The sequence below is a fragment of the Carcharodon carcharias genome, chromosome 1 (assembly GCF_017639515.1).
Source record: "Carcharodon carcharias isolate sCarCar2 chromosome 1, sCarCar2.pri, whole genome shotgun sequence".
Lineage (NCBI taxonomy): Eukaryota > Metazoa > Chordata > Chondrichthyes > Lamniformes > Lamnidae > Carcharodon > Carcharodon carcharias.
The window spans coordinates 255,102,294-255,120,924 of NC_054467.1; the positions used below are offsets into that span (position 1 = coordinate 255,102,294).

At 45.0% G+C, this 18,631-nt stretch overlaps 1 protein-coding gene across 2 annotated transcripts in view; it reads left to right on the top strand.

The window, feature by feature from the left end:
* The window catches only part of nagk (N-acetylglucosamine kinase), a 35,226-nt gene extending 18,326 nt beyond the window's left edge, over positions 1–16,900 (top strand). For both annotated transcript variants that reach the window (XM_041192099.1, XM_041192107.1), the window contains 7 exons: positions 1,519–1,660; positions 3,340–3,450; positions 4,265–4,377; positions 10,498–10,585; positions 11,688–11,785; positions 14,020–14,098; positions 16,556–16,900. In XM_041192099.1, the coding sequence (XP_041048033.1) occupies positions 1,519–1,660; positions 3,340–3,450; positions 4,265–4,377; positions 10,498–10,585; positions 11,688–11,785; positions 14,020–14,098; positions 16,556–16,752 (828 nt within the window). In that variant the 3' untranslated portion in view covers positions 16,753–16,900. The remainder of the gene's footprint in view (positions 1–1,518; positions 1,661–3,339; positions 3,451–4,264; positions 4,378–10,497; positions 10,586–11,687; positions 11,786–14,019; positions 14,099–16,555) is intronic.
* Positions 16,901–18,631: the final 1,731 nt, after the last annotated feature.

Here is an 18,631-nt window from a genome sequence, read left to right on the forward strand (position 1 = left end):
TAATGTCCAAATAAACAAAGAGGCATTCATAAACCACTTCATGGAAGTTAGTTAATGTAAACTCATAAAACAGTCAATGAAACAAATCTAACAATCTCCTTCAAGCTGTGGAAACAGACCCCCAAGGGCTTAAGGGATTCTTGGAACTCAGCCAAGCATTCATAATGAGGCCAATGAGTGGGTGGGCTGGCGAGACGGGGGTGGAGTGGGTGAGCGGGAGAGAGAGACAGGGCTGGAGTGGGTGAATGGGGGAGAGAGAGATGGGTGGAGTGGGTGAACAGGAGGGAGGACTGGGGTGGAACGGGGCAGAGGGAAAGAAAGAGAGAGAGACGGGGCGGTAGTGGGTGAGCAGGGAGAGAGAGACGGGGGTGGAGTGGATGAATGGGAGGGAAGACTTGGGTGGAGCGGGACAAAAGGAAAGAGAGAGAGATGGGGTGGAGCGGGAGAGAGAGAGACGAGGCAGTAGTGGGTGAGCGGGGAGAGGTAGATTGTGAGAGTGGAGTGGGTGAGCAGGAGAAAGATGGGTGGAGTGGGTGAGCGGGAGAGAGAGAGATGGAGGTGGAGTGGGTGAGCGGGAGAGAGAAACGGGGGTGGAGTGGGTGAGCGGGAGAGAGAGAGATGGAGGTGGAGTGGGTGAGCGGGAGAGAGAAACGGGGGTGGAGTGGGTGAGCGGAAGAGAGATGGGGCTGGAGGAGGGGTGAGGGGGAGAGTGACATGGGGCTGGAGGAGGGGTGAGGGGGAGAGAGACTTGGGGCTGGAGGAGGGGTGAGGGGGAGAGAGACTTGGGGCTAGAGGAGGAGTGAGGGGGAGAGAGACTTGGGGCTGGAGGAGGGGTGAGGGGGAGAGAGACTTGGGGCTAGAGGAGGAGTGAGGGGGGAGAGAGAGAGAGACATGTGGCTGGAGTGGGGGGTGAGAGAGAGAGAGACTGGGTGAAGGAGGGGAGAGTTTGCGGCTCTGCCACCCTTTCAGGCCGTGAGTTCTAGACCCCTACCACCCTCTGGGTGAAAAAATTCCTCCTCAACTCCCTTCCAATCCTTCTTACAATTGTCTTCGAGTCAGAGTCACTATGGCATAGAAGGAGGCTATTCAGCCCATCGCCCATGCTGACTCTGTACTGCATCTGTGCCCCTTAGTTATTGATCCTCGGCTTATGAAAACAGTTCCTTTCTATCCAATGTATTGAGGCCATCCATAACTTTATATAGCCTCAACAGGTAATCTGTTTTGGTGATATAGGTTGAGAAATAAGGAACTCCTCTGTTCCTTTTCGACTTGTGTAATTGGGTCTTTTGCAACCACCTGAGGGGGCGCAGGCAGGATCTTCACAAGATGACACCATTCCCAGTACCTCACCCAGAGTGTCAGCCTAGATTTTGTGCACAACTCTACGGAATGGGACTCAGGCACAAAACCTTTTGAATTCGGCTCAGTGTCTGACGATGCTCCTGTGAACCACTTTGGGATGTTTGCCCTACCTTAAGGGTGTTAGATTTATTTCTGTCCTTACTGCTTTCTCAGGGAATGACTCTGAGTGGAGGGGAGCAGGAAGAGGCTGTTGTCAAATTGATTCAACTGCTAAAAGAGAGGTTCCCAACACTGAGTGAGAATTACTGCATCACTACAGATGCTATCGGGGGGCTATCAACTGCCACCAATATGGGTAAGATTCAATACAGACAATTCATTTGTATTTTAAGATTATGAATTTATATGTTGGGGAATTGGGTGCTTTCTATTTCATCCACTTTAAAGTTCGCTCTCTGCACTATCGATCCAGCCTTAGCTGGCGTGGCCAGCGTTTGTTGGCCTTCTCTCATTTTGGGGGAAATGGTGGCATAGTGGTAACACCATCGGACTAATAATCCAGAGGGCCAAGCTAATGCTCTGGGGGCATGGGTTCAAATCCCATTACGTTTGCTGCTAGAATTTAAATTCAACTAATAAAATCTGGAACTGAAAGCCAGTCTCAGTAATGGTGACTGTGAAACTACCATCGATTGTTGCAAAAACCCATCTGGTTCACTAATGCCCTTTAGGGAAGGAAATCCGCCACCTTTACCCAGTCTGGTCTACATGTGACTCTAGATCCACAGCAATGTGGTTGACTCTTAGCTGCCCTCTGAAATGGCCAAGCAAACCACTCAGTTCAAGGGCCATTAGGGATGGGCAACAAATGCTGGCCTTGCCAGTGACGCCCACATCCCATGAAAGAATAAAGGAAAAAAATCCCTAGTTGCCGCGAGAAGCGGGTGGTGGGCCTTCTTGAACTGTTGCAAATGGTTTTCGTAGAACTGAGTGTCTTGGTAGGCCATATCAGAGGGTAAGTGAGAGTAAACCACATTAATGAGGGGCTGGAGTCACATAAAGGGCCAGTCTGAGTAAGGATGGTAGGGTGCCTTCCCGAAAGGGACATCAGTGAAATTGTTGAGTTTTTTTTGACTATCTGGCAGCTTTGTGATCACTTTTACTTCCACCATTTTTTAATTTTCCAGAATTTTTAAAAAGTGAATTCTAATTCTCAAGCTGTCTTGTTGGGATTTGAACTCTAGATTGTTGGTCCAGTAATGTCATGTAACCATTATCACCATTTGTCTAGATAGTTGCAAGGTGCCTCTTCCCAAGACCAAGGAGAGTTGCTTGGGATGGTGAATGGTGTTCAAACCACACAAAGAAATTAGTCAAGCGACTGCCTGATGTCGCTGCACCATACCCCTCCACCACACCCAAGCATGAGCGCGTTCTTGGCTCCTGAGAGCGAGTTGCTTTGATAATAAATGTTAGCTTTCTGCATCAATCTACAAATGGCTCCAGTTGTTTGGGTGAGGTCAGACTTACTTCAAGAGTAAACCTGTACTCTTTTGCCAGACCTGCTGCCAAGGATTCCCTCTTATGTTGACCAGTTGTATGGTATGCTGCATCAGGAACTAATGCAAGTTGTGTATGACGGGGAATAGATAGAGTAAATGCGAGTAGGCTCTTTCCATTTAGATTAGGAGAGATTAACACGAGAGGACATGGCTTTAGGGTGAAAGGGGAAAGGTTTAGGGGGAACATTAGGGGGAACTTCTTCACTCAGAGAGTGGTGAGAGTGTGGAATGAGCTACCATCTGACGTGGTAAATGCGGGCTCACTCTTAAGTTTTAAGAATAAATTGGATAGATACATGGATGGGAGAGGTCTGGAGGGTTACGGACTAGGTGCAGGTCAATGGGACTAGCGGAATAATATTTCAACACAGACTAGAAGGGCCAAATGGCCTGTTTTCTGTGCTGTAGTGTTCTATGGTTCTAACCTCTTTACCCTTTACCACCCCCAACCTCCCCAACAAATGCACACCAGGCGGAATTGTGTTGATCTCAGGAACTGGTTCCAATTGCAAACTCGTCAATCCAGATCGATCGGTGGTAGGCTGTGGAGGTTGGGGTCACCTGATCGGAGACGAGGGATCAGGTGAGTGAAGAGGAATCGCAGTTTTAAGAAACCCGAACTTTAGAGTACAGGCATGGGTGTGTGCGGGCAAGACACTGGCCTTTCTTTCAGTATGTTGCAAGAGTTCTAGTATTTTACACTTGTTCCAGAGAGTTTGGAACTTTGCACCATTCTCGTACAGCACTAGTTCCGCTGGAGAAAATGCAAAATAATGAGGGTGATACCAGATCTGAGGGAATTGATTGAACAGGCTGGGCCTCTTTTCTCATTAACAGGGAAGAATGAGGTTGCAATCTGACGGAGGATTTAAAAATTATGAAGGGGATTGATAGGGTAGAGGTAGAGAACTTGGGGGGCATCCAAAATTGGGGATCATCAACACAAGTTAATCGCGAATATATCCGATAAGGAAATTGGGAGGAACTTCTTTACCCAGAGAGCAGTTAGAATGTCGAACTGCCTACCATGAGTGGTAGTATAGCAAGGCCTTGGGAGTTCCAGATTCAATGAAGGATGCCCACACGATAAAGACAACTGCCTATTGTATCCGCTCTGGAAGAAAGGATAGACTGTAGTGGTCTGTGTCAATGAAAAGGTTGCTGGACTTAAAATCCAGAGTTGGTCTTACCACTAGGTCATTGTCAATCAGCCTGCTAACACTTGTTAGTAAGGCTGCTGGCGCCTGTGGAACTATCTCCCCTGAACCCTCCAACCCACACTCCCCACCCCACCCCAGCCCCTTCCCCCAGCAACAGTGAGTGCCTTTGATGGTGGAGCAGTGAGGAAGAGATAATGGCAATAGACATAGCTGAAATGCTTCACTTCTTATTTGCAGCTTATTGGATATCTCACTTGGCTATAAAGATCGTGTATGATGCTATTGACAACTTCAAGCACACACCATTCAACACCTGCCTGGTAGAGGAGGCCATGTACAATTACTTCCAGGTTAGAAGCTGTTACCATAGTGATCTGTTGTTTGATAAGGGCCTTTTAGAGGACCACATTTAGAATTCATTGTGCAGTTCTGGTTTCCATATTGCAAAAAAAGGATGTAGAAGCACTGAAGAAGGTGAAAAGAAGACCTGCAAGATTATTGCCATCATGAAAGACTAACTCTCCTCCAGAAAATAGAAGACTGAGCAGTGACCTAATGAAGGGCTTTAAGATTACAGAAGAGCCTCATTGGATGGACACGGAGAAGATGTTTTCGCTTATAGAAGAGCACAAAACTAGGAACCATAAATATGAGATGGTGATTAATAAATGCCATAGTGACTTTGGGAAAAATTTCCTTACCCAGAAAATGCTGAGCATATAAAAATGGAATGGTTTATGGCACAGAAAGAGGCCATTCTGCCCGTTGTGTGTCTGCCAGCTGTAAAAGAGCTACCCAATCTAATTCCACTTTCCAGCTCTTTGTCTTTAGCCCTGCAGGCTACAGCACCTCAAATTTATGCCCAAGTATCTTTTCTAAAAGTGACGAGAGCCTTTGCCTCTAACAGCCTATCAGGCAGTGTTTCCAGACCCCTCTGCTGAAAAATATTACTACTCAGTACCCCCTAATCCATTCAACAATTGCTTTAAATCAATGCTCCCTGATTACTGATCTCTCTGCCAATGAAAATAGGTCCTTCCGGTGCACTCTATCTCAGTCGTCATAACTACATACACCTTAATTAAATCTCCCCCAGCCTCCTCCATTCCAAACAAAGTAACCCCAGTCTATCCAATCTTTCCTATAGCTAAAATTCTCCATTCCTGGCAATGTCCTTGTAAATCTTCACTGTTCCCTCTCTAATGTAGTCACATGCTTCCTATAAAGTGGTGGTTAGAACTAAGCAATACCGTAGCTGCACTTTAACTATTTTATACAGTTTTAGTAATACCTGCCTGTTCTTATACTCTAGGCTTCAGCCAATTAAAGTTTTTTTTTTATCCATTCATGGGATGTGGGCGTCGCAGCCTAGGCCAGCATTTGTTGCCCAACCCCAATTGTCCTTGTTCAGAGGGCATTCAAGAGTCAACACATTGCTGTGAGTCAGGAGTCACATGTAGGCCAGACCAGGTAAGGGTGACAGATTTCCTCCCCTAAATTAGTGAACATTAGAGAACCAGATAAGTTTTTACAACAGTCGGCAATGGTTTTGTGGTCATCTTCAGACTTTTAATTCCATATTTTTATTGGATTCAAATTTCACCATCTGCCGTGGTAGGATTCGAACTCTGGTCCCCAGAGCATTACCCTGGGTCTCTGGAGTACTAGTCCAGTGACAATAACACTACTCCTCCCACAGAATGTACGACTCGCTACCATGTTGAATTGGGGCGACTACCATAGGTTAAGGAAAAGTTGGATAAGCTCAAGAGGAAAGAAGGTTATGCTCATTTTTTTTCTCTATTCTTTCATGGGATGTGGGTGTCGTTGGCAAAGCCAGCATTTGTTGCCCATCCCTAATTGCCCTCAAACTGAACATTTCAGAGGGCAGTTAAGAGTCAGCCAAATTGGAGTCACATGTAGGCCAGACCAAGGCAAGGACAACAGATTTCCTTCCCTAAATAACGTTAGTGAACCAGATGGGTTTTTAATGACAATCTGTGATATTTTCACGGTCACCATTACTGAGACTCGCTTTCAATTCTAGATTGATTAATTGAATTTAAATTCCACAAGCTGCTGATTTGAACCCATGTCCCCAGAGCAATAACCTGACCCTCTGAATTACTAGTCTAATAATTACCATTACACTACCAACTCCCCCTGTACCTCCATGGGGATAGATGTAGAGAGATGGGTGGAGGCATGGACCAGTTGGGCACACTAGGTTTCTGTGCTGTTGAAGCTATGAAATTTATCATCATCTGAAGCCATTCATATGTCCTGCATTCACTAAGCAAAAGGTGCTGAGGCCAGCTGTTGCCACTCCACCTCAGATTGAATATCTTGAGAGGGAGATCAAATCTGCAATGTTCCAGGCCTGCATGTCCCAAATGGTTTCCGCATGTGGTGTCGACTGTGGCTCAATACGTAGCACTCTTGCCACTGAGTCAAAAGGTCATGGGTTCATGAACTACTCAGAGAAACTGGATGCATAATCTAGGTTGTCACTCCCAATACAGTACTGAGGGAGTGTTGTACTATCATCTTTCGGACACAATGTTAACAGGAGACCACACCCCTACCCATCTGCATACTCGGGTGGATATAAATGATCATATTGCACTATGCAAAGAAGAGTAGAAACATTCCCTCCAATGTACTGAACAGCCTTTGTCTCTTAACCAACACCACTAAAACAGATTATCTGATGGCGATTTGCAGAGCAGGTAATTAACCTTGCATTTTGAATGCTCGTTGGGGGAAAATTACATCCAAAACAATAAACACAATACCATCATTGAGTTTATAAAAAATCTTGTTAGGACTTCATTATTTCTGAAACTCAATAATTATTGTGTATTTCCATCATTTGACCAATGACTAAAAATCATAAGTACTTCCTTAGCAATAAAAGTGCTTTTGCACGTCCAGAGATCATGAAGGGCACTTGTAGGGAGATTGTGGTAATGTCACTGGACTAGCAATCCAGAGGCCCAGGCTATTGCTCTGGGGACATGGGTTAAAATCCTACCATGGCAGCTGGTGGAATTTGAATTCAATTAATAAAATCTGAAATATAAAGCTAGTTTCAGAAATAGTGATGATGAAATTGTTGTCGATTGTCGTAAAAACCCATCTGGTTCACTGGACTCCAGACCCACAGCAATGTGGTTGACTTGTAACTGCCCTCTGAAATGACCTAGCCAGCCCCTCAGTTCAAGGGCAATTACAGATGGGCTACAAATGCTGGCCTTGCCAATGTTGCCCAGATCCAATGAAAGAATAAAAGAAAGTGAAAGTCATTTCTTTAACTAAATGTTGCAACGGTTTCCCACAAACAGCAATGAGATAAATGACCATTAATCTGTTTTATAGTTGCTATTTATTGACTGATAAATGTTGCACCAGGCACAAGGCAAAGAATAGAGAGACTTGTAATTATATAACTCCTTTCAAAGCTTGCAGTGCTCAAACTCCTTCCCTGCTCCAGAAACAAATGCTTATGATCTGGAACATATTGCCTGATAGAATAGTGGATAAAGGCTTGATCATAGCCTTGAAAAAAGAGTTGGATTTTTAAAAAATTCAATTCATAGATTATAGGCATCACTGGCAAGTCCAGCATTTTTTGCCCATCCTTAATTGCTGTTAAGGTGATGATGAGCCACCTTCTTGAACTCTTGCGGTCCATGTGGTGTAGGTACACCCACAGTGCTATTAGTGAGGGAGTTCCAGTGTGTGACTTGCAGGTTATGGTGTTCCCATCCACCTGTTGTCCTTGTTCTTCTAGGTGGTATAGGCCATGATTTTGGCCTTTATTGCAAGGGGAATAGAGTATAAATGTAGGGAAATCTTGCTGCAACTGTGCATTGGTGAGACCACATCTAGAGCACTGCCTACAGTTTTGCCCTCCTTATTTAAGAAGTAATATACTTGCATTGGTGGCGGTTCAGAGAAGGTTTACTAGGTTGATTTCTGCAATGAAGGGGTTATCTTATGAGGAACGGTGGGCCTACCCTCATTGGAGTTAAGAAGAATGAGAGATGATCTTATTGAAGTGTATAAGATTCAGAGGGGGCCTGAAAGGGTCAGTGTTGGTGAATCTAGAACTAGGAGAGAGAGTTTCTAAAAGTAAAGCGTCTCCAATTTAAGAAGGAGATGAGGAGGAATTTCTTTGAAATTCTCTATCTCCGACAGCAGTGAAGGCTTGGTCGTTGAATATATTCAAGGCTGAGTTATAAAGATTTTTAAGATGTATGGTAGACTAGGATTATGGGGGACAGACAGTAAAGTAGAGTGAAGGCCACAATCAGATTAGCCATGATTTTATTAAATGACAGAGCAAAGTTGAGGGGCCAAATGGCCAACTTTATGTTATTATATCCTGAAGGTGCTGTTGAAGGAGCCTTGAGTTGCTGCAGTACAAATTGTATATGGTACACACTGTTGCCACTGTATGTCAGTGGTGGAGGCGGTGAATATTTCTGGTGGTAGATGGAGTCCAATCAAGTGGGCTGCTTTGTCCTGGACAGTGTCAAGCTTCTTGAGTATTGTCAGGTCTGCACTCATCCAGGCAAGTGGAGAGTATTCCATCACATTCCTGACTTGTGCCTTGTAAATGATGGACAGGCTTTGGGGAGTCAGGAGGTGAGTTACTCACTGCAGGATTTCCTAGTCTCTGATCTGCTCTTGCAGCCACAGCGTTTATATGGCTGGTCCAGTTCTGTTTCTGGTCATTGGTGGGGCCAGTGACAATAATGCCATTGATTGTCAATTGTTGATGGCCAACGCCTAGCACTTATTTGTTGCAAGTGTTACTTGTCACTTATCAGCCCAAGTCTGAATGTTGCCTAGATCTTGCTGCATGTGGACAAAGATTGCTTTATTAACTGAGGAGTCACAAATGGTACTGATCTTTACACAACCCCATCCATGAACATCCCCACTTCTTACCATATAATGGAGAAAAAGTCATTGATGAAGCAGCTGAAGATAGTTCGGCCAAGGACACTGGCCTGAGGAACTCCTGCAGTGATGTCCTGGAGCTAAGATGATTGGCCTTTAACAGCCACAACCATCTTCCTTTGTAGTAGGTATGACTCTAACCAGTGGAGAATTTTCCCCCTGATTCCCATTGACTTCCATTTTCCCAAGGCTCCTTGATGCCACAATTGGTCAAATTCTGCTTTGATGTGAGGGGCAGTCACTCTCAGCTCACCTCTGGAGTTCAACTGTTTTGTCCATGTTTGAACCAAGGCTGCAATGAGGTCAGGAGCCGATTGTTCCTGGTAAACGTAAACTGTATATTGATGTGCAGGGTATTGCTGAGTAAGTGTGGTTTGATAGCACTGTCGATGACACCTCATTTTGCTGCTGATTGAAAGTAAACCGATGGAGCGGTAATTGGCCACATTGGATTTGTCCTGCTTTTTTGTGGACAGGACTTTTTTTTTCATTCATGAATGGGATGTGGACATCGCTGGCCCATCCCTATTTGCCTTGAGAAGGTGGTGGCGAGCTGCTGCCTTGAACTGCTGCAGTCCCTGTGGTGTAGGTACACCCACTGTGCTGTTAGGGAGAGAGTTCCAGGATTTTGACCCAGCAAGAGTAAAGGAACAGTGATATATTTCCAAGTCAGGATGGTGAGTGGCTTGGAGGGGAACTTCCAGGTGGTGGTGTTCCCATGTGTCTGCTGCCCTTGTCCTTCTAGATGGTAGTGGTCGTCGGTTTGAAAGGAGTTGTCGAAGGAGGCTTGGTGTGTTCCTGCAGTGCATCTTGTGCAAAGTGCTGCCACTGTTCGTTGGTGGTGGAGGGAGTGAATGTTTGTGGATGGGGTGCCTATCAAGTGGGCTGCTTTGTCCTGGTTGGTGTCAAGCTGCTTTAGTATTTTTGAGGCTGCACTTATCAGGCAAGTGGAGAGTATTCCATCACACTCCTGACTGTGCCTTGTAGATGGTGGACAGGCTAGCCTGAGCATCGAATGAGATTGATAAATAGTGGTAACTGTGACTAGTAATTCCAGAGGCCTGAACTAATGCTCCAGAGATATTAGTTCAAATTTCACCATGGCAGCAGGGGAATTTAAATGCAACCAAAATAAATGTGGAATTAAAAAGCTAGTAATGATGACCATGAAACTAACAGATTATCATTAAAGCCCAACTGGTTCACCTATGTTCCTTGGGGAAGGAAATCGTTCACTTGATCTGGCCTACGTGTGACTCCAGATCCACAGCAATGTAGTTGACTCTTAACTGATATGGCCTACTAAGCCACTCGGTGGTATCAAGCTGCTACAAATAAACATTGAAGGAGAAATATTTACAAAGATTTTGGAAAGGAGCTGGGGAGTGGGACTAACTGGATTGCTCTTCAAAAGAGCTGGTGCAATCTCCTTCTGTTCTGTGATTGTATGAACTCTTCAGATTTGACACTCCGACTTTTTATTCCCTCTCCATGTTATGCAGGTATCTGATCGAATGGCCCTCCTCACTCACCTGTATCGTACCTTTGAGAAGTCCAAAATTGCTGGATTTTGTCGAAGGTTAGCAGAAGGTAAACCTAATTTTTAATGAATAATTACACCTTTTTATTTTGGTCATAGTTTGGCAGCGACTCTTAAATTGCCGAGTTTTCTGTGATTCAGTTGGTAGCACCCTTGCCTCCTGAGTCAACAGGTTCAGAGTTCAAATCCAACTCCAGAGATTTGAGCAAAAAATTTAGGCTGACAGTCCAGTGCAACACTGAGGGAATGCTGCACTGTCAGAGGTGCTGCCTCTGAGATGAGACATTAAAATGAGGCTTTGTCTTGCCCTCTTAGGTGGATATGGAAGATTCCATGGCAGTATTTTGAAGAAGAACAGGATTGTTCTCAATGCTGTGCAGGCCAAAATTGTTATCTCTCCGCCAACATCACTGAAACACATTACCTGGTCATTCACCACAGTACTGCTTGTGGGAGCTTGCTGTGCACAAGCAAATTACCTGCAGTATTTCCCACGTTACTACAGTGACTACTGCATGTGCAATAACTACTGTAACTGCAACTTATTTATTGATTTCAATCTCTCTGCTTGCAATGGAGGATTAAGATTCACAACCTCTGCCAGTCCAGTAGCATAACCGCTAGGCTACCCGACCCATTCTCAGCTTGTGGAGCGGTGCTGGTATAATGGGTGACTCAATATGAAGCCTTTTTTCATTCATTCATGGGATGTGGGCGTTGCTGGCAAGGTCAGCATTTGTTGCCCATCCCTAATTGCCCTTGAACTGGAGTGTCTTGCTCGGCTATTTCAGAGTGCAGGTAAGAGCCACATGTAGGCCAGACCGGGTAAGGACAGCAGATTTCCTTCCCCAAAGGGACATTAGTGGTAACCAGATGGGTCTTTACAACAATCAGTTGTACAACAGTCACCATTACTGAGACTAGCTTTATATTCCAGATTTCTAAATTGAATTTAAATTCCACCAGCTGCTATGGTGAGATTTGAACCCACGTCCCCAGAGCAATAGCCTGGGCCTCTGGGTTGCTAATCCGGTAACATTATCACTATGCTACGGCCTCTGCTATTTCTGTCAGCCCAGTTAACCTTGATGGATGGGGTTGAATGGGGAGAAGAAAACACACTTAAAAATATCTTTTAAAACTTATTTTCAGCGGCAGCTGCTGGAGACCATTTATCTTGTCATATCTTCAGAAGAGCAGGTCAGGAACTTGCCCGGCACATTGTGGCTGTGCTGCCATACGCAGACAAGGTAAAATAAAATGAAAAGCTGTCTGTTGGTTCAGAAGTCAAGCTTTTGAGCCCTTAACACCTTCAGTCTCAATTCTTCGCAATTCAGAAGAAGCTTCTTTACTTAAGAGAGTGGTGAGAATGTTATCGCAAGGATGATTGAGGTGAATAGCATAGATACAATTAAGGGGAGGCTAGATAAGCATATGAGGGAGAAGGGAATAGAGGGTTATGACGGCTGGAAACAGAAAATGCTAGAAAAACTCAGCAGGTCTGGCTCAAAACGTTGACTCTGTTTCTCTCTCCACAGAATGCTGCCAGACCTGCTGAGTTTGTCCACCATTTTCTGTTTTTATTTCAGATTTCCAGCGTCCGCAGTGTTTTGCTTTTATCTTCGTGTTATTGAAGGCTGGGTTCGTTGAGGAAAGGTGGGAGGAGATTCAAGTGGTGCATAAACATCAGCGTGGACTGGTCGGGCTGTTTCTGTGTTGTACGCCCTATGCAACTCTTCAAAATCAAAAGCATAGCAGTCCATGTGAGCACAGCACACTCCCACAAATAACAATGTGACAATGACCAGATTTCCCTGACCCAACAAAAATTATTAATCGGAGTCTTCAAAATTTCAGTTGACCTAGAGCTAGGCCATTTAGCCGTGGATTCCCCCTTTGTTCTGGATTTCCAACAGGAGCGGTTGTTCTCCCTACCCGCCCTATCGAATGCCTTTATGTTTCTTCTTGTGGGCACGGCACCCCACGAGATGGAGTGGCCCCGCATTAACAATGAGCTGCAGCAGATCCAAAATGCAGCCAAGGTGCAGGCAAGGGAATCATTGGCTCGAAAGGCCAATTGGAGTTGGAGGAGGGCAGAGATCGCTGACGGTTGTAGGGCTGATGAAAGTTACAAAAGGTTGGTGGACATTGAGGGTCAGTGAGCACAAGTGGTGTGAATTGGGGTGCAGGCAGCAGAGTCTTAAACGCTACCCAAGTGCCAGGCAATGACCGTTTCCAACAGGAGAGAATCTAACCATCGCCCCTTGACATTCAAAGGTATTACCGCCGCTGAATCCTCCACTATCAACATCCTGGGGGTTACCATTGACCAGAAACTGAACTGGACCAGCCATATAAATACTGTGGCTACAAGAGCAGGTCAGAGGCTAGGAATCCTTTGGCGAATAACTCACTTCCTGACTCCCAAAGCCTGTCCACCATCTACAAGGCAAAAGCCAGGAGTGTGATGGAATACTCTCCACTTGCCTGGATGAGTGCGGCTCCAACAACACACAAGAAGCTTGACACCATCCAGGGCAAAGCAGCCCACTTTACTGGCACCACATCCACAAACATTCACTCCGTCCAGCATCAACGCACAGTAGCAGCAGTATATACCATCTACAAGATGCACTGCAGGAACTCACCAAAGCTCCTTTAACAGCACCTTCCAAACCCATGACCACTACCATATAGAAGGACAAGGGCAGCAGACTCATGGGAACACCACTACCTGGAAGTTCCCCTCCAAGCCACTCACCACCCTGACTTGGAAATGTACCTCTATTCCTTCACCGTCGCTGGGTCAAGATCCTGGAACTCCCTCCCTAACAGCACTGTGGATGTACCTGCACCCCATGGACTGCAGCAGTTCAAGAATGCAGCTCACCACCACCTTCTCAAGGACAATTAAGGATGAGTAATAAATGCTGGCCAGATAGCAAAGCCCACATCCCATAAATGAATGGATAAAAAAATAAGCAGAAGTTTACCAACTGTGCAAGGTGGGAGGCCAGCCACAAGAGCGTTGGAAAAACGTAGGGCTAAAAATGTTAACGGGTGAGGGTTTTGCCAGCAGATGAGCTGAGGCAAGGGGCACAGACAGATGTTGCAGAGGTGGACGTAGGCAGTACCGGTGTTGGAGCAAATATGGGGTTGGAAGCTCAGCCCAGGGCCTTGGCATTGCAAGTAATCTGGTTGAACCTCGCGACAGTGACCAGAGAGAGCTTGGTGGTGAGGTAGAGCTGGGTATCGTCAGTGTGGGCATATGGAAGCTGACTTTTAAGTTTTCAGATGATGTTACCGAGGGGCAACATGTAGATGAGAATGAGCTTTAAGAAAGAGTGAATGCAGTGAACTTATGACGGGGAGAGATTGAATGGCTGTACTGCCTTTATTGCTTCTGTACATCTGTTGGTGGACGGCTGTTGGAGCCGTCTTTGGAAAGATTTGGGTGTGTGTTTAACTGCTCTTCCTGTTCCAGAGGCTGCATGAGGGGGAGCTTGGTCTACCTATAGTCTGTGTGGGATCCGTGTGGAACAGCTGGAACCTCCTGAGAGATGGTAAGTTGTGATGGGACATCCCTGTGCCTCTGCGGGAGAGGACCTGGAGTGATTTACCTGTAGTGTAGCAATTTACTGTGACTAGCAGATTTCCGGTTCAGTCCACTGACCTTGCCTCGTCAGCTGATCTCAGTTTTGATGGGACCATCCTCGAGCATCGTAGCACAAAAGGAGGCCATTCAGCCCATTGTGTCTGTGCAGGCTCTTTGAAAGAACTATTCATTTGGGAACACAGATATACAGTACAGAAGGAAGCCATTCAGCCAATCATCTCTGTGCCGGATTAGTTCCACTCCCCTACTCTTTCCCTATAGCTCTGCAATTTCCTCTCGTTCAAGTATTTGTCCAGTTCCCTTTTGAAAGTTACTCTTGAATCTGCTTCAATCACCCTTGCGGGCAGCACATTCCAGATTAACGCAATTCACTGTTTAAAGAAAAAATTCCCTTAATTTCCCCTCCCTCTCTCTTTTGCCACTTCCTTAAATCTGTGGACTGATTAGTGCCACTGGAAACAGTTTCTCCTTATTTACTGTATCAAAACCCCTCATTATTTTGAACGCCTCTAGTAAATGTCCCCTTAAGCTTTTCTGCTCTAGAGAGAGCAATTTCACCTATCTCAGTCTCCACGTAACTGAAGCCCCTGGTACTATTTTAATAAATCTCCTGAGCACCCTTTCCAAGGCAAATTGTGTTGTTTTTGAGAATTTTTCAGACAAAATGTTAAACCCAGGCCCCACCTGCCCTGTCGGATGGATGTAAAAAGGAAGAAGTTTTCCCCCAGTGTCTTGGCCAACCAACATCATTTGAAAAGAAAACAGATGACCTGGCCATTATTGCATTGTTGTTTGTTGTTAAGAAGATATAATAATCCTCATAATGTAATTGGAATTTATTGTAAAATAGAGTAATAGTGGGATGCGCCTATGTGTGTGAGATTTAATTGAATTAGAGGCAGCTAGTCTGGGTGCTTTGGTCTAAGAAGAGAGGTTAGATTTGAAACAGATAAACATGGGGAAGTTTAGAAACATAGGTGTCAAGGGAGCATTTGCATTTTGAAATAAACCGGACTAGATTGTTTTCAAAGGAGGGGTGAAATGTGTCACCTAGACAGGTGAAGTTTAGAAACAGTGTGTTTGTTTTTCCCAAAGATTACTGGTAAAACTTAGTGCAATGAGAGAGTTTTATTATCAGCAAGATAAAATGCAAAGACATAGTGAAACAATGGGTATTTGCATTCAAAGAGGAAGGTGTGTATAAAGGAGCAAAGACTGTATATAAGGGAAAGGCATTCTTAAGATCTTACAAGTATGAAAAGCCTGATTCAGCATCTATGCCTCAAGCTGTTGTCTTCAAAGGACTGAAGTTAAGAAAACTCACTTGGAAGTCGACTTGTTCAGGATAACATGTTTCTTTGCCTGGGTCTTTTAAAATCTGTGTGTCTTACTGTTGCCTTAAGGAAAGCTTAACTGGGAGTTAGATTGATTTGGGGAGTTAGGAGTTATCATAGTAATTTGTAGATCTATGTATGTATGTAAAATCATTTTCTCATTTTAATAAATGTTTAATCTAGTTTTATAAAAAAAAACCTATAAGACTTGGTGGCCTTATTACTACTGAAGTCAAAGCACGCATCTCGAAATTCATACAAATTGAAAATTGGTTGTGACAGTTGTTTCAAGTTTCCCTCTTAGATTTGAACAGCTCAGCATTTACCATTTCCTGTGTCATAACATAGCAGAATGCACTGCAGGTGGTACTGTGAAGATTCACTAACTTGGTCCCTGGGACGAGGGGGTTGTCTGTCCTCTGATGAGCGGCTGATTAAATTGGGCTTTTAATCTCTGGAGTTTAGAAGAATGAGAGACGATCTCATTGAAGCCAACAAAATTCTGATAAAGAGTCATACGGACTCAAACTGTTAACTGTATTCCTCTCCGCCGATGGTGTCAGACCTGCTGAATTTTTCCAGCGATTTTTATTTTTGTTTCAAATTCTGAAGGGACTTGATATGGTAGACGCTGAGAAATGGTTTCTGCTGGCCGAGGAATCTAAAACACAGGGGCACAGTCTCGGTAAGGGGCCAATCATTTAAGACCGAGATGAGGTGAAATTTCTTCACTCATAGGGCTGTGAATCTTGGGTTGTGGATGCTCCATTGTTGAATACATTTAAGGCTGAGATAGACAGATTACTGGTCTCTCAGACATTAAGAGATATGGGGAGCAGGCAGGAAAATGAAGTTGAAGCCCCAAGATCAACCATGATCATATGGAATGGTGGAGCAGGCTGGATGGGCTGTGTGTCATACTGCAGCCCCTGTTTCTTAGGTTCTTATGGAATCTTGCTATGTGCAAATTGGAAAAACGTAAATATACCATAATTTATTGTGAAGCCCTTTGGGATGGCTTGAGGCTGTGAAAGGTATGATATAAATGCACCTTCTTTCCTTTTTCCTAGGATTTCTGGAGGTGTTGCAGGAAGCCAAACAAAAGCCGATGGGAAGGAATCTACACAAATTTACCATGATGAAACTGAAATACTCTTCAGCGCTGGGTGCAGCCAGTCTTGGTGCCAGACACATTGGCTACAATTTACCAATGAACTATGCAGAAAATGTAGACATCTTCTTTCAACACTTATTCGGTGTCCACTAACTTATATATTGTTTTGACAACAGAATGATTGACTTTGGCCATTGAGGTCATCCTTATAACTCAGGATGTGACATTGTTCAACATGCTTTTTTTTTAATTGACCGGTTTTGTAAATGTTCCGTGACCCAAAAAAAATCAATTTATTCGAGATCTAATTGCATTACACTCACTTCCTGATCAGAGACGCATTGTATTCACCTGATATTACTGAACAATCTCATTGCAAGAGATACCTGTACACTGATATCTCTGTCCCCACTCTCTCAGGGAGACACCTGTACACTGACTGGTGTCTCTCAGTCCCTCTCCTTCTCTCAGGGAGATAACTGTACACTGGTGTCTCTTAGTCCCTCTCTCAGGGAGATATCTGCTCACTGGTGTCTCTCAGTCCCCCTCTCTCAGAAATCTATATACTGACTGGTGTCTCTCAGTCTTTCTTTCCCGATTAGATGGGCATTCACTGGTGATTCATTTTCCCTGAGGGAGATGGTACCTTACTCCTTCTCTGAGATAGTTGAACCCTTTCTTGATGCTCCTCTTTGGAAAAGAGGTTAGAGGGTGGGTAGGGTGGGGTGGAGGGTTGGTGGAAGCGGTCAACCTGTGCATAATTCTCTCTGGTGGATGCATGGCATCTGAGGCCTTAAGTACCAGTTGCTGGCTGTCCACACTGGCCCAGTACCGTATCTAATCTTTTTTATTCATTCATGGGATGTGGGCTTTGCTGGCTGGCCATTTATTGCCCATCCCTAGTTGCCCTTGAGAAGGTGATGGTGAGCTGCCTTTTTGAACCACTGCAGTCCATGTGGTGTGGGTACACCCACAATGCTGTAAGAAAGGGAGTTCCCGGATTTTGACCCAACGGCAGTGAAGAAATATATATTTCCCAAGCCAGACGGTGAGTGACTTGGAGGGGAACTTGTAGCTGGTGGTTTTCCCAGCTAGCTGCTGCCATTGTCCTTCTAGATGGTAGTGGTCGTGGGTTTGGAAGGTACTGTTGAAGGAACTTTGGTGAATTCCAGCAGTGCATCTTGTAGATGGTACCTACCGCTGCTATTGTTCCTCAGTGGTGGAGGGAGTGGATGTGGTGCCAATCAAGCGGGCTGCATTGTCCTGGATGGTGTCAAATTCCTTGAGTGTTGCATGAGCTGTACTCATCCAGGCAAGTGGAGAGTCTTCCATCACACTCCTGACTTTTGCCTTGTAGTTGGAGGACAGGCTTTGGGGAGCCAGGAGATGGGTTACTCATTGCATGATTCCTAGCCTCTGACCTGCTCTTGTAGTCACAGTATTTATATGGCTGACCAGCGTGAAGCATTGGAGTTGAGGGAAATGTTTGCTGATGACCCAGTTTATAGTTAATGTGGACAGGTTGGCCTGATGGGGGGTGTTTCTCTGTAACTGTCAGCAGCTGAATTCTTGCTCTCAATGCAGTCTCCTCTACATTGGGGAGCCCAAACGCAGACTGGGTGACTGCTTTGCAGAACAGTACCACTCAGTCTGCAAACATGATCCTTACCTTCCAGCTGCTTGCCATTTTACTTCACCACCCTGCTGTTAAGCTCACATTTCTGTCCTTGACCTGCTGTTGTGTTCCATACATACAAACATATGAATTTGGAGCAGTAGGCCATTTGGCCCCTCGAGCCCACTCTGTCATTCAGTAAGATCATGGCTGATCTGATTGTAGCCTCGACTCCACGTTCCTTCCTACCCACTATACCCTTTGAGTCGCTTGTCAATCAAGAATCTAACTCAACCTTAAAATTATTCAGTGACACTTCCTGCACCACCCTCTGGGGAAGAGAGCTCCACAGGTTCTCAGCGCTCAGAGAAAAAAGTTTTTCCTCATCTCCGTCTTAAATGGGAGACCGCTTATTGT